Below are 16,597 nucleotides of genomic sequence, written 5' to 3'. Positions count from 1 at the left end.
TATGATGCCAGTGGGGACTCAACCCACATAGAGTTGTTCAAAGAAAAGTGCATCATGCTTTAATCCTCTGAACTTTTGGCATCTTGGGGCATCTGTCGCTCGTCACAGAGAAGAATCAGAGACTACTGGTTGATTATCTTCAGTATTTGTTCCTGTCAATACCTCAACATTATGCTGCTGTCATGGGAACCAGAGATGATTTGACTAAAAATTAGGTTCTGCTTGGTTAATTTTTGATTTGGTTTTCTAGTTAAACTGAAGCAACTCGAGGGCTTCTGGTTACGTTTCAGTCATCAAGGCTGCAAGATCCCTGTTAGCTCTTAGATAACTTGACCTTAAATATATATGTAGATCTTCAGTTTGTATTTGCATTAGCATAATATACACAAGTTAGTGAAATAAAAGGTTCCGATTTAAAATTCTTACAAAATGCACTTTTGTTGAACAGCAGTATGTGGGGAAAAAGTGCTATTTTGACATGGTTAGCTATTATATTATGATTTAGAGCAGTGCATTAATAAAAAGTGCATTCGGTATTGACACACACCAGTGATAAACGTGTTCCCCCCACTAGAATCTTCTCAGGAACTCAGTCTTTCTAACAGAATAAACAGGCTCTCAGTTTCTGGTGAGACAGTTCCTGTGCCTACTCAGGAGGTAGCAGTTTCTGAAGGATAAGAGACTGTCGGTGATTGGTCAGCTAAGCACTCTCATTCATCTGCTGTTTTTTTTAAACCCTGCTGCTGCAAACACCGATCAGGACCATTAAACAGAATCTGGCATTTTTTCCAGTGGACGACATTTTGAAACATTGCTTTAAAATCCCAAAGACATGGAAATGCAAATCACTTTTATCCCTTCGGATGGCTCCGGTACATTCACGTCTCACAAATGAAAGCACCTTAAACTTTCACTGAGAAGCATTTAAAGCGCCTTGTATTGTGCAGGACAGACGGAGCATATGGACCTATTGTCTCAGTGCTGTAACGTGCAGCTGCCTCGTGGAGCTATGAGTAATTGGCAGCAATTTGTTGTTATGGTGTATCTCCCTGTCAGTCTGATGATTAGTCAGAACATCCTGTAAGTGTAAATTCATACGTGTTTTCTGCCTGTTCTTCTGCGGTTGTGTGCCTGAAGGATTACTGAGTGAAACGCTAAGCACATGTGCTTACTCATTGTAATCAAGCTGAGAGCGTGGCCTGCGGTAAATGAAGTAGGTGGGAGGTTAAAGGAAATTGATGTGTGGCTTTGAATCCCAGAATAGCAATATCTTAGCCCGAAATTTCACTGAGCACCTTAAAGCTTAAGCACACAGGATAAAATTACAAACACAACAATATATCAAATGCACAATGATTATTTTGTACCTGTGCATATAAAACTGGGGCTGCCTCCGTGAATGAGATCATCATTGTCGGGCAGGACAAAGGGGCACCGCTGTTGCACCTCCAGGCAGTACTGACCACAGGGGATTCGATTGCTGCAGTGCATCTGGGTGGTCTGGAAGTACTGAGAACACAGCCAAGGCTTATAAACCATCTAGGTGGAAGACAGAGAGGTGAGAGGATATTGATGAGTTAGTAAGGCTTTTGCTGGATGACACACACACACACACACACACACATGCTCACACGCTTGCATTGATGTGAATCATCATGACCTCCACATCTACTGATCCACACAGGAATGAGCAGATATCCTGGCGATCCTGATATCCACTGTTTGTGCTGAATTTAGTTGTTGCTGGGCAGTCATCACTTTGTCAGTCAATACTGAGATTTGTCCAGTTATGTTGAAATTGAGTATTGCTCTGCACTGAAACTGCACCTTTAACTGCTCTTATGCGAGTGGTCTTTAAGTAGAGCAACACAGGACAGCAGACAAATGAATACCTTTTAAAATATTTGCGCTCCATTAAAAACAAAAAAGATAACATGCATGCTTAAATTCAAATATTGTGCCAACAAATTACTGTAGGACCATCACCAGCAAGCTTTAACACAAAATAGCATGGCTATTATCACTACTTGTACAATATTTGGGTTGGGAACACCATGTGTCTGTTTATAGCACTGACTATATAAAAGCCTTTTTTTACAGTTCTCAGAAATTCAAGTGTGCTAAATGTGAACCGCACTGAAAAAGAATGTAATAATATAACATTTTTTTAAAGATAAATTTGCTTTGTTACACCTAACGCTGGATGAAAATGGTGGGTCTGCTTTGCATTTACCTGTTGCTATGGCGAACTGTAATGATGGAGCTCCTTTGATAATAACGTTTTTCATTCGCCATGCACGCACTTAACCCAGAGAGAGTAGAATCAGGGTTGATTTAACTGACTCTGATCAGTCGTTCTGCAGCTAAAAACTGGTATTATTTGTAAGCACGGTCGATAGAAATCAGTTCGCAAACACTCCTGTTTTCGAGCCACAGTGTAAAGTAGTCATCTTCTCGGGTTAGCTCAAATACATGGAATCTGGTCAAAGCCTTATACTACATAATAGGGCTGGGCCATATTATACCGTTCACGGTAATACCGGTATAATGTTAGGCAACGATAGGAAAATGAAATATTGCGATAGAATATGAGTAAAACGCGCATGCGCAGTGCCTTTGTTTTCATACGCACATGGCCGATTGTTGAGTGAAACAGATGAACCAGAATTGGTTTGTAAAAATGGTGCAACTTCAGTGATGTGGAACTGGTTTGGTGTTTGTCCGTCAGATACACGACAAAACACATTTTTTTGCAGAACATGCAAGAGGCCGTTGTTATTGTCGTATTTGTCGGACTAAGATGCTCTTAAATCTGGGAGTAATCTGGGTCCTAAACCCCCCCTTCAGGTCAAACGAACACTGCAGCATCACTGAGAGTTAAAAACTGTCTAAATTCTTTCATCTTTAATAAAACGATCAGCTCGCTAGTTTCGCTAGTTACCTAAGCATGATATAGCATGTTCTGACTGAGAGATTTCTGAAAAAATTCAAATGTACAGCTCTGCTATCACTTACAGCATAAATGAAGACAGGAAACTAAACAGCAGTGACGTTTGTAGGGTTACTGAAGTTGGGCTAGCTGGTATATAATGATGTGCTACCTGATCGCTAGCGACACAGCTATGTTAGCATAACATAAACAGTGAAGCTGGAGGACGAACACTAACACTTTTCCACTTATAAAAGTTAACGTGAAGGTTCCTCATGGTTAGAGACAAATGCAATCGCATGGCAGGATGCTGTAAACAGACCAAACTTCAGTCAGGAGAACAACTGAGATAATCCATCCACAATACGAGGTTAGTCATTAATATACTGCAACAACATGGGAATAGAGCAGCTGCCAGAGAATTCAACATTAATGAATCAATGGTACAGAAGTGGAGGAAGCAAGAAGAATGAGTTTAATAAAGTTTGATTTATCTGACTGCTTTGTTTCGCTTAATGTGCCTTATAATCCCGTGCACCTTATGGTCCGAAAAATACGTACTGCACACTGCAGTTTAATGTTGCAAAGCACCTCTTTTTAACTTCAGTGGATATTATACATGGTTATGCTCAGGATATGTCAGCCCATTTCTACTGGAAATGCCTTTTGGTTAAACTTTCAGCAAGGAATTTGCATTTGCACTGTTACATTTTTATAAAGCTTTAATGTACATAAAAACCAGCTTCTTGTTTAAGTGAAAATAAATGGAAGGTTGTCTTTTTGCGCTAGTAATGTTGTGGAGTTGTATTTTGTCTCGCATCAATTATATCGTCAGTTATATCGTTATCGCAAATTTTCAAATATATATCGTGATAAATATTTTTGGCCATATCGCCCTGCTCTACTACATAATGCTTTTGCATTGGCATTGGTAAAAATGTTCTCGCCCATTTTCTCTGCTCAACAAGTGCACAAGCGGGGAAGAACGATTTACCTAGCACATTATTTTATCTTTTTTTCATTTTATAAGTCGGTCGCCTCATTGTGTGGTACTATCACCTGCAGCAATTAGATGGTATTTCCTCCAGCACCACTCCAGGGACTATGAGGCAAGCTAGCACCTGCTGTGCACTAATCATCACACCTAAAAGCAGTGCACCAAAGCACAGATTATATCACTTGTCCATGCAGACAGAATATTTGCATGTTGCTAGTATGTATGTGTGTGTGTGTGCCAGCATGTATAGGTGTAGGTATACATGTGTGTTTATGATATATCCAGATTAACAGTAAAGAGTGTGTTGTGAATAACAAGAAAATATACCTAATATGACTAATATCTGCTTTACAAAAGTGATATTAGCTAATATACTGTTAATTAGATATACAGATGAACATTAGTCAATTAAAATGTCCTTTTCAGTTCAATCAGGAACAATACTGCTGGCCGTTTTGTTCCACTACATTGTATTTTTTTTTTTACAGAAAGACCTGGTTTCCCAGCTGAATAACAGTATTGTAGATCAAGCATGCCCAGCCCCAGTGGGAATGGCACTCCCTGACAGCAGCATCCTCCCTCAGCAGGACAGTGCACCATGACACACTCAGAATGATTCGAAGAAAGATTCACAAAGAGCCAGAGCCTGATGTGCACAGGACCAAAAGGATCTGCTGCTAACATCCTGTGTCCAGACAGCAAAGGACATCCTCAGAGTGTCCAGTGTTCGTGCCCTGACAGGCCATGCTGTTGGCTTCAATAAAGGGGCTGCCTGAGGTAACTGCTAAACCTGAATAATATTTTACAAATTTGGTGTGAATATTAATATAAATTCAAGATAAATAAATAAAAAACAACAAAAGGCAAAACATGCGCCAACATTGCCCTTGTTTAAATAAAGCTAGCAAATATTTCATACTTGGGGTGGGGGGATTAGCGTCAGTCTGAATGTCGCATTTGTTGTGAGAAGAGATTATTTTGTTTGCTGCTCAAATATTCTTTTAAGTTAAAACATACAATCTGCAATATAATGATGTTGAATCAGAAATAACATGATTAAAAAAGCCCGGATGGTTCCACCATTTGCAATGCATATTTCAGACTGAGATGTAAGTATTGGTGAATATGTTCACATTCATAGACACTATGCAGTAAACTTCTCTCTGCACTAATACTTATATTTACAGCATGAGGCTTTTCATTGATACCACACACACACACTCACTGTCCTTCTCTGTCACCTGGTAGAGCAACAAAAATATGGGCACGTGACCTTGAGTCCTATCTTGCACACATTAAGCTAATATTTCTAATATAATAACACATTTTATGCAAATTTATGTGCATTTAAATGAATGTGCATATTCTTTTGTACAGTTTAGATTTGCTTACACACTAAAGTCATGAAGGTCTATCTTCAGAGAAAAGAAGACCAAAGAGTCCAGTGACAGATGGTACAGCCCCCGGAGAGACCTGATGTCAACATCATCAAGCCAGTCGTGGATGGCATTAGAAGACACAAACAGTTGAGACAGCCTAAATTGAAAGAACAACCTTAGAAGAACCTTTAGTTCATCCTGTAGCTGCCAGTTTGGAGAAATAAAGATAAACTGGATGCCAGGTTGCCTCTCATTCAGCGATGTATCACATTACATTAACAATGTAAGAGGCAATGAATGATAAGCAGTGTCTCTTTTGGTATTCATGATACATTTTCCCTACTCAGTAGAATCTGAAAAAACAATGTTAAAGTCAAGGTCTGTCTGGTCATTTGCACTGCATCCCAAACATGAAGCGAAATCAAAAACTAAAGAATGTATAGCACCAGCGAAGGAGCGACACCATCTGAAGTGCCTTCAGAAGAAAAGTATAGTAAGTATAGTATAAAGTATAGTATAGCTTATTTGTAAGACAAAGGACAGCAGTATAGGTTAGATCTAGGTGATACCAACACATACATGGAGACCTCTAAACACATCAGTCAGCAGAACAGCTGCCAGAAACGCAGGAGATGTGACAAATGTGGTGTAAGGACTACAGCAGGCTTTGGCCCTTTGACGACACAGTTATTTACTGTTATGGATCATCTCTTGCTCAGGCCATTGAAACTTTACAGAAAGCCTTTGTTGCTTTCCAGCATTCACTTATTCAGCTAAAATTAGTTCTCAATGCTGACAAGACTAAGCTAATGTTGTTTTCCAAGTCAAAGAAGGTCCCGGAGCCTATTCCAGTGGTGTCCACCCTTGAAGGAAATGTCATAGAGATAGTTCATGAATATAAATACCTTGGTGTCTGGATTGATGACTCCTTCACCTTTAAACCACATATAGAGAGACTAGTAAAGAAACTGAGACTTAAACTTCGTTTTTTCTTCCGTAATAAACAGTGCTTTTCTTTTGCAGTAAAAAAACGTCTTGTCACTGCAACCTTTTTATCTGTGTTAGATTATGGTGACATTCTGTATATGAACGCTTCTTCTTCATGTCTTCTAATGTTGGACACGATGTATCATGCTTCCTTGAGGTTTATTACCAATTGTAAATACCTGACCCATCACTGTGATTTGTACTTAAGAGTAAAATGGCCTTCTTTGGCCATTAGAAGACAGGGGCATTGGTACACTTTTATTTACAAAGCTATGCTTGGATTGCTGCCTCCTTATATTTGTACTTTGGTCACAAGGACAAATAGTGGTTCTTACTCCTTGCGCTCAAATGATCAGCTGCTGTTGTCTGTTCCCCTTGTCCGCACAGAGCTGGGTAAGAAAGCCTTTGTCCACTCTGCGCCTTTTTCATGGAACATGTTACAGAAAGACTGGAAACTAACTGAATTGTTGTCTTTAAATGTTTTTAAAACTAAACTCAAAGGCCTACAGGCTGCCTCAATAATGTGTAATTGTTTTGTGTAATTTTAACTTTGTTTGTTCGTATGTATTTGTCTTGAAATGTGCTGCCTCTTGGCCAGGACTCCCTTGAAAAAGAGGTCTTTGATCTCAACGGGACATTCCTGGTTAAATAAAGGTTAAATAAAAATGTCCGTTTGCACTTAGTCCCAGTTAGAGCAGCCTACTGCTGTTGCTGCATGTGAGAGCTCTACTCCCTCAACTATGAGTCTGCAGTGGAGCTGTGACTGGTAATTTATCATGTCAAATCGCAGAGTGGAAGGAAGACATAGCAAGTGAAAGCGATAAGGAGAGCAGTGTCTTAATACAGACGGTGGTAGGATGGACTCTTTCTGTCCTTTATATAACTTCTGTGTTCTCTCAGTCCCCTTGGGGAGCGAATAAAATACAGCCTTCTCTTCAATCACAGGCTGTTAGTTAGAGGTCAGCCAGCTGGCTCTCAAATTTTTTTTCCATCACTTTGCACATGCAAATCTCTTATTCAAGAAGTTTTAATGGTTTTCACTGCGTCATCTCCCTTTGAGCAAGTGCCACATACAGTCTCACAACACACACGTCATGGTATACATTTACAAAAAACATAGCTGGACTATTGCATTTCATTAATATCAGGTTGTTCTAAAGGTTCTCTGAAAAGCCTTCAGTTGATCCTCAATGCTGCAGAAAGAGGACTGACAGGGACTAAAATGAGAGGACATATTTCCCATATGAACTTCTCCTTATTGGTTTCCTGTTAAATCTAAAATCTAATTTAAAGTTCTTCTCCTCGCATACAAGGGCTCGAATAATCAAGATAATCTGATCTTAAAGACCTCATAGCATCGTATCACCCCAATACTGCACTTCGCTCTGAGACTGCAGGCTTACTTGTGGTTCCAAGGATATTTTAAACGAATAAAGTCAAAATCAAGTAGATGAAGAAATAGAAGAAGAAGCAAGGGAAAAGAAATACACTCAGTGTCCACAATTTTTAATAACAATGGTAAGTAATCACGCTCTACTTTTTCAAAACAAACTAAATCCAGCTAGTTAATTATAATGCTGATGGCCTAATGGCAACAGCACTCCACCTCCTAGAGGCAGAAAGTATCATAGAATGAAACAAAATAAGACAAAATATGACTCTAAATATTTCTTTGTAATTAAAAAAAAAAAACATTAAACGGACTGGAGTTACAAACGATAGTATGAGAACTGAGGCGTCACAGCAAAAGTTAGCTGTGTTTCTTTCCTTACTATTGCAACAACACATCATCAGCAGGGTAAAACTAACCTGTCTCACTAAACCCAGCTCATGTTCCCTATTAGTGGGTGAACAATCCAGCGCTTGGTGAATTCTGCTTCTAGTCAAAGCAGGCTGAAGATTGGCTTCTAGAATTTGAAAAAGAAACTATAGTAGATTCAGTGATTTTGCCCTTCATCTCTGCAAATACGACTCAACTATTTTTAAAGAGAAAGATCCATGCCGATCCCTCCCCTCCACTGTTTTACTTGCCTGTTGGTGATCTGCAGAGTTGAGAGTCAGCTGTCTGCTGAATTGAATTATTTCATTACGATTAGTCTAATAAGGTTGTAATTGATGGAAGGCCTTATAGCCTGCCCCGTGGTATTAGTTTTAAGTGGCCCCGGATGGCCCTGCCTTGTCAGTGCCTTGTCTTTAATGTTTTATCTGGACTTGTGGTTGCAGCTGAACTGCTGACAGGGAGACTCAGGGAGTTTGTAGCAACAAACCAAATTGCTGCAACACATTCCTCTTTAAACAGCAGTGCAATGCAGCAGATACGCACACAAACATATTTGGGGTCTCATGAGCAGCTTTGTCACTCAACTACCAGCTTTTCACTGGTTCATTCCATTTAGGCTCTCTCATTTTATCCTCTCTTCTGCTTCATTTACTTTAAATGATCCTCATCTTCAATAATAGAACAGTTGGGGACAGTATAATAGCTTATAATTGGATTATTTTCATGTTCGATCAAACTGGGAGCACAGGAGTACAGTAAATAGCACAAAGCCATGATGAAGATCAAGTGAAGGCTCATTGTTATAGAAACAATCTTTTTCTCTTTCTTTTGCACTGGCTTTAATTGATTGTCATCCAGATTTTGTCTCCAGTTTTCGGTACAAAGAGTGCAGAAAGAAAACACAAATGCACCATATTCCCTTTGGATATGTTAGAAAAACTAGAGCTCAAGTTTAAATGGAATAAAACGATATACCGCATACAGACCACACAAAAAAATCCCATATCCTGTAAATTCAAGCACATTTTCTACTTTAGTATGCTTTCCACATTGTTGTATGAAATGAGCAGTCCATTCAAGAAGTGATACTGGGGCAGTCAGAGCCATAGAGGGTCAAATAGAGGATATTCTTTAGTAGGAGCTAGCGTGTAAGCTATTCCCTTAGTTCCTGCAGCAGCAGCAGAAGCAGCAGCAATGCCTCATGGGACTCCCATGATAACATGGAGCTGAAGGGTAAAACAGCAAAGGTTATGCCAAATATAATCTGTTAAACAACATGTAACACAGTGTAAAGCAAACCAATGGTCTCTGCAAAGAAAGAAAGCGCATCTATGATCAGTCTAATATGACTGCATTCCTATTATGCTACAGTATGTGCATTTCCTTGTATGTGCACTGATTTAATTCATGCATGCATACTGACTAGCCTGCGGCGTCTCTACCTGGCAAGCATAGAAACTATGTCAGTTGCAGCTATGTAGAGAAAATATAACGTAACTAATGATCTGAACGACAAGACATTAAATAAACAGACACGGTTAGCAAAGGCGTTAGAGGAGCCAACAAGAATGTGACACAAAAGCACAAACAAGGCAGGCAGCAGACTGAAGCCCCATCACAATCAGTTGATTAAAACCAAGTAGAAAGCACTCACACAACTCAAAGAGAGTAGCCTATTCAATTACATTCATGCTACATTTGAATAGCTGTGCGGACACTTAAGGGCTGGTTTCTTAACGACCTGCTTGTTGTTTTCGGCGGGCCCACTATGGTACAAGCACATTTTCACATCCACACACAAAATTCACCATCTCATATCTTTTAAATATGGGCTGCTCGTTTAGAAGACTGCAGTGCTAACGTAATTACCACACAGCAAGGGTGCACAGTATTACATTAAGGGAGGTTTGGTTTTTAAAAGGAAGAATAAAGACACTCAAACAAAGAGAAAGAGAGGGCAGCTGAGGTAAAAAAAAATAAATAAAAAAAAGGAAAAGGAAACTACAGACGGTACAAAGTTCACCAGGCTGTTATGCTAAGGAAATTTGATAAGCCATATTTCAATGCAAGCGTAATGCTCAGTGAAAAGGGAAAACTACAACACACATTATGAGCGCTGAATCATAAAACAGCAGCACTACAGGGTTGTATGAAAAATGAATGAATGAAAGGTACGGTCATGGCAGTGTCTGAATTAATAATGACAGAATTTATTCCATGCAGGAGGTGTCACTGACTTCAAGAGTGTGTCAGGTGCTGCTCTGCACCTTCCGAGCGTCCCAGTTGATCCCGTTCAGGTAGTTTATCGGGGTGTCGCCGCGTCTGGACAACTTGATAAATTTATCACCAAGCTTCCAGCACACAGATCGTAAATAAGAACAGTGCTAGAAATTGTGATAATTTTTTGAGCAAAGAGTCTTTCGTTGGAAGTGTGTTAAGGTGATAACTGCATTAGGTTTGCTAGTCTCCCTCTCTGTCTGCTGTAGCTGTGCTTGCTGTGACCCAATGGGAAGTGGAAAGAAAAGCAATCAGAGTAATTTATGTCTCAGCCTATTTAACTAGGTTCACTATCAAGCTATTTTTTCTTTCTTCTTTTAATCTGGAACCTTCCGCTCACAGGTTTGAGTTAACGTTTTAGGTTTTTTTTTGCATTGTTTGCACGTACACATTTCTGACTACTCTGCATCCAAACGTCATTAAGACTGAATTTATTGCTACTCTTTCTCTATTATTTTCTTTGTGTGCTACATTTTGTACTATTCCTTTGCTTTTATTTACCAAATGCTGATCTTGATCTCTGACCCACCTACAATCAACACAACAAACAAAACAGTTACATAGATTTAATTCATTACATACAGGTACCTAAAACAGAACCAGAATTGCCTCTTTCTCTGTTTATGCTGCCGACTCTATTGGGTTGCAAAGAAAGGACAGCAGTGAATGCAGTATAATGTAAGTAGTGAAGATTTTGAAGGAAGTTAATTGGGTGAGCAAAGTTGATGTAAAAAGATATAGAAGACATTAGTTGTGGCATGCAAGGACTACCAGGAAAATGCTTTCACAGAGTGTTATGATTGCAGACTGAGGTTGGGCTTTCCTTTTTAATATAAAATGTCACCAATTCATCTTTTTACCCTATTAAAGTTGAAAGTATGAAAATTGTCGATAGCAATTAAATGAATTCTTGAGTTCTTGAGAGGCCTATTGAACCAAATCAGTTTGTCACTGAGTCCAAATGATCATTTGGACCAAATAAGTAGACATTTCTAGAGATTTTCTCATGACATGAGAAAGAAAATGACAATTTTGCTAATGTCTGCCTGAGCACAAAGTTGCTTTGACTTAGAAGTCAAGATTAGTAAGCTGAGAATAAGCAGCATGGTGCTGTAGTGGTTAGAGCTGGTGCCTCATAGCAAAAGGGTCCTGGATTTAAATCTGCCGGTTGGCTGGGGTCTTCCTGTGTGGAGTCTGAATGTTCTCCTTGTGCCTACATAGGTTATCTGCCAGTGCTTTGGCTTGATCCCATGCTCCAAACACATTAATGTACGTGTGAATATGAGTACATATTATATCAGCACCCTGCACTGGAAAAAGGTGAATAAATGGATGGATGGTGGTAGTGTGCTAGCAGGGTACTCATTCAACCCAGTCATCAATAGATGGAAGGCAGTTCACCCATCAGAAATCACCTGTCAGTCACAGAGCTAACACAAAGACTCAAGTTTACCTGTGCCATTTTAAAATCATCAGTTAACAAATTAATGTATCATGTATGTCTTTGGACTGTGAGAAGAAACCAGAGCACCCTTAGAGAATTGAATCAGGCACAGGGAAAACACCTATTGGACAAAAATAGGAATGTCAGTGGATCACCACTCGTGAGACATATATAGGCGGTGTTCCTGTGTACTGTACACAGTTTCACTGGAATTCATCCAGTAACTGCTCAGGTGTTTCAGACAGGACAAAAGCTTTCATAAATTGTACCTACTATGAGCAGACAGCAGCAGTCTTAGAAACAGATGGTAAGAGCAAAAATCTATGAAAATAAAATAAGTTGAGACAGTGGTGGAGGGGAGTAGGCTATGAGAAATTGTGGATGTGACGAGATAAAGATGGATGGAAATTTGAGAAGACATTTTCCACAGGGAGGACATCCATATGCAAAAAGCATTTGCCCAAAAACTCATTTTGTTGATTAATCAAGGTTATCTGGATGTAATTCATCGGCACTGTCATGCTGACACTTACACTGATAATTAACTTGACAAAGATAATTATCAGCAAGATGGGCCTACTGCGAGTGAAAGTGATGAATCAACACCCACTGCAGTTATGCAGCCTGCTGTTGGCTCTAGCAGACCATGCTTACATGCTTGTGTATGTACCTGTAACTCAGTTATGAAGTCTCTCTGTCCCTGTGGTGTCCCATTACTGTATCAGCACCCATGCAGAGTTCTTAAATAATCCCAGTAAACAATATCAGAACAGCAAGGTGTCACAGCAAAAACTTTTTTTTCTGTTGCAACACCGCAGTCTCTCCTGCTGATATCCATGCAACCTCTTACCATATCCTATTCAACTCTACCCCTCTTGCTTCCCTCTGCAGTGTGTACTGCAGCAGCCGGATGAAAAATGGCCTGGAAGGGGTGGCTGGTGCGAGGCTGCCAACAGAGACATAGCCGATATATGCACACTCACCTTCAGACAAACGCTGTATAACCAGCTTTGTCGTGCTATTTCTCTGCCTTGCTCTTATCAGACACACACAGTCAGGTAGAAGGGTTGAAAAAGTATGAATGAGAGAACAGTTTTAGAGAACGACATTGAGAAATGGCGGTGTCATATAATAAACTACAGTTGTCAGCAGCTTGCTATGAGAGCGCTGCCCACCTACAGGTGCTACTGACCCTACCAGACCATGTCAGGCTTTTGGAGAGGGTTGGCTAAAAATGAAGCCAAGGCTAAGCTTCTACTCTTACAGCTAAAGCTCTGTTAATTTAAATGAACAGAAATCAGACAGACACACACAGTGTATATGCAAGTATCCTACTTGACACATATAACAGCACACTTGTGTTTTCCGTGTTTTCCTGTGCATACCTGAACACAAAGCCACAGCTTTAGCAACTAAATGAGAGGTATTGCAAGTCGCATTTGCATAAAAATGAATCTATTTCATCCATGTTCATCTGTCACAGACTTAAGAGATAAAGTCATAAAGATAGGAGAGAGTAATCTTCAGAAGTGGTACTGAATCTTATCTGTGCATTTGGTTGGGGGAGGGGGAATCAAGGCTTTCTTCAAAGCAACCAAGGAGAAAAAAATACAGCTTTTAATTAAATGCAACTATAAAGGTAGGGGTTGACTGAAGAAGAATAAGGTAAAGGAAAATGTTGAGACATCCGCACAAGTTATCAGAAGGCAAGGCAAGGCAAATTTATTTGTATAGCACAATTCAACAACAAGGTGATTCAAAGTGCTTTACAGAGACATTAGAAACAAAAACAAATAAAAAGCATGATTTAAAATTGATTAAAACAAGCAAACTAACTAACTAACTAAACACACACATTTCACACCTGTTCGCGCGATCTGAACCCTTATCGTAAGGGGAGCTACCAGTCCTTCTGTGGACGAGCTACTTTCTATTTTAAATTCCCTGAATTTAAAATACTCTCTAGACCCAGTCTAGACCCAGCTGGGGAGCTACCCAGAGCTCTAAACCCACTTAACAAACAAACAAACAAACAAACAAACAAACAAACAAACAAACAAACAAACAAACAAACAAACAAAACAGTATATAAAATCAAAACAGATAAAATCAGAACAGTAGATAAAATCAGTAGTTAATGCAAGTTTTGAAATTTAAGCTTAACAAACAAACAAAACAGTATATAAAATCAAAACAGATAAAATCAGAAATAGATAAGATCAGTAGTTAGTGTAAGTTTTGAAATTTACGCTTAAAAGTGTGGATTTGGTGCTTTATTCAAATGCAGCTGAGAACAGGTGAGTCTTCAACCTGGATTTAAATAAACTGAGTGTTTCAGCTGATCTGAGGCTTTCTGGGAGTTTGTTCCAGATATAAGGAGCATAAAAGCTGAATGCAGCTTCTCCGTGTCTGGTTCTGACTCTGGGAACTGATAAAAGACCGGATCCAGATGACCTGAGGGATCTGGAAGGTTCATACTGGGTCAGGAGGTCACTGATGTATTTTGGTCCTAAACCATTCAGAGCTTTATAGGCCAGCATCAGAACTTTAAAGTCTATCCTCTGACGGACAGGCAGCCAGTGTAAAGACCTCAGAGCTGGACTGATGTGGTCCACTTTTTTGGTCTTAGTGAGGACTTGAGCAGCAGAGTTCTGAATGAGCTGTAGTTGTCTGACTGATTTTTTAGGTAGACCTGTAAAGATGCTGTTACAGTAATCAAGCCTACTAAAAATGAATGCATGGACTAGTTTTTCCAGGTCCTGTTGAGACATCAGATCTTTTATCCTTGAAATATTCTTGAGGTGATAGTAAGCTGATTTTGTTATTGTCTTAATGTGTTTTTCTAAGTTTAGGTCTGCATCCATCACTACACCCAAATTTCTCGCCTGGTTTGTGGTTTTTAGATGTATAGATTGAAGTTCTCTGGTGACCTGTAATCGTTTTTCTTTGGCGCCAAAGACTATTACCTCAGTTTTGTTTTTGTTTAGCTGGAGAAAATTGTGGCACAACCAGTCATTGATTTCCTCAATGCATTTACCAAGAGCCTGTACAGGGCCTCGGTCTCCTGGTGACATTGTGATATATATTTGTGTGTCATCTGCATAGCTGTGGTAGTTTATTTTGTTGTTCTTTATAATCTCTGCCAGTGGGAGCATGTAAATGTTAAACAGAGGGGGTCCCAAGATGGAACCTTGGGGAACTCCACATGTGATACTTGTCTGCTCAGATGTGAAGTTACCTATTGATACAAAGTATTTCCTGTTTTCTAAGTATGTTTTGAACCAGTTTAGTACAGTTCCTGAAAGACCTGCCCAGTTCTCCAGTCGTTTGAGTAATATGTTGTGGTCAACTGTATCAAATGCTGCACTGAGATCCATCAAAACTAGGACTGACATTTTTCCACTGTCTGTGTTCAGACATATGTCATTGAACACTTTGGTCAGAGCGGTTTCAGTGCTGTGATTCTGTCTAAAACCTGACTGGAAGGCATCGTAGCAGTTATTCTGTTTTAAGAAGTAATTGAGCTGTTGAGAAACTGCTTTTTCAATGATCTTACTTAAAAATGGGAGATTTGAGATCGGCCTGTAGTTTTTCATTTGTGTCTTGTCAAGATTGTCCTTTTTCAGTATAGGTTTGATTACAGCAGTTTTTAGTGGTTCTGGAAACACACCTGACATTAAGGAAAAGTTGACGATCTGTAACAGGTCTGACTCCAAAGTCTTTGAGACCTTTTTGAAAAAACTTGTTGGCAGGACATCTAAACAGCAAGAGGAGGAGTTCAGTTGACCTAAGATGTCCTCCAGGTCTTTGCTGTTAATAGGGTCAAACTGTTTGATGGTGTTTAAACAGTTTTTCGGTGGACACAGTACATATCCTGGATCTGCTGTTGATGTACCAACTGCTTGTCTAATCTTTTTGATTTTGTCTGTGAAGAATTTGGCAAAGTCATTGCAGGCCATGGTTGAATGAAGTTCAGCTGCCACTGGCACAGGAGGGTTTGTTAGCCTGTCAACTGTAGAAAATAAGACCCGAGCATTATGGCTGTTTTTAGTGATGATGTCAGAGAAGTAGGACCTTCTTGCACTCCTCAGTTGTAAATTATAATTGTGAAGTTTCTCTTTATAGATGTCATAATGAACCTGGAGGTTTGTTTTTCTCCATCTGCGCTCAGCTTTCCTACACTCTCTTTTTTCATTTTTCACTAGTGTGGAGTTTCTCCATGGAGACTCTTTCCTTCCAGAGATAACCTTCACCTTAATGGGGGCAATAGTATCCATTACATTTAACATTTTGCATTAAAGCTATTGACGAGCTCATTGACTGAACCTTTGGACAGGTCAGGTGTTAATGGGAAGACCTGGTTAAAGATCTCACTACTGTCTTCAGTTATACACCGTTTTGTGATCACTGTTGTTGATATATTTGTGTGGGCTGAGATTTTACTTTCAAAGAAAACACAGTAATGATCAGACAGGCCCACATCAGACACAGTAATGTTTGAAATGCTCAGGCTCTTGGAGATCAGTAGGTCGAGAGTGTGTCCTCTATTATGTGTGGCCTCTGTTACATGCTGAGTCAGCCCAAAGTTGCCCAGAGTGTTACTCAGGTCTTTAGTCCCTTTGTCCTGAGGGTTGTCCACATGGATGTTAAAATCCCCAACAATAATTACACAGTCGAAATCAACACAGATCACAGACAGCAGTTCACTGAGGTCATTAAAAAAGTCTGTGCAGTATTTGGGAGGCCTGTAAACATTAAGAAACACAACTTTGGATGGGGCCTTCAGCTGTAAAGCCACATATTC

The 16,597-nt window shown here is 39.6% G+C and overlaps 1 protein-coding gene across 1 annotated transcript in view; it reads right to left on the bottom strand.

Annotated features, from left to right (window-relative positions):
* nalf1b (NALCN channel auxiliary factor 1b) overlaps positions 1 to 16,597 on the bottom strand; it is a 121,608-nt gene that overhangs the window by 7,324 nt on the left and 97,687 nt on the right. Inside the window, exon 2 of the mRNA XM_026143826.2 lies at positions 1,368 to 1,539. Within this exon, the coding sequence (XP_025999611.1) occupies positions 1,368 to 1,539 (172 nt within the window). The remainder of the gene's footprint in view (positions 1 to 1,367; positions 1,540 to 16,597) is intronic.

This window comes from Astatotilapia calliptera, chromosome 16 (genome assembly GCF_964374335.1).
Source record: "Astatotilapia calliptera chromosome 16, fAstCal68.1, whole genome shotgun sequence".
In the NCBI taxonomy this organism is placed as follows: domain Eukaryota; kingdom Metazoa; phylum Chordata; class Actinopteri; order Cichliformes; family Cichlidae; genus Astatotilapia; species Astatotilapia calliptera.
Note: the sequence above shows the minus strand (reverse complement) of the source record. Positions and strands in the feature narration are given on the sequence as shown.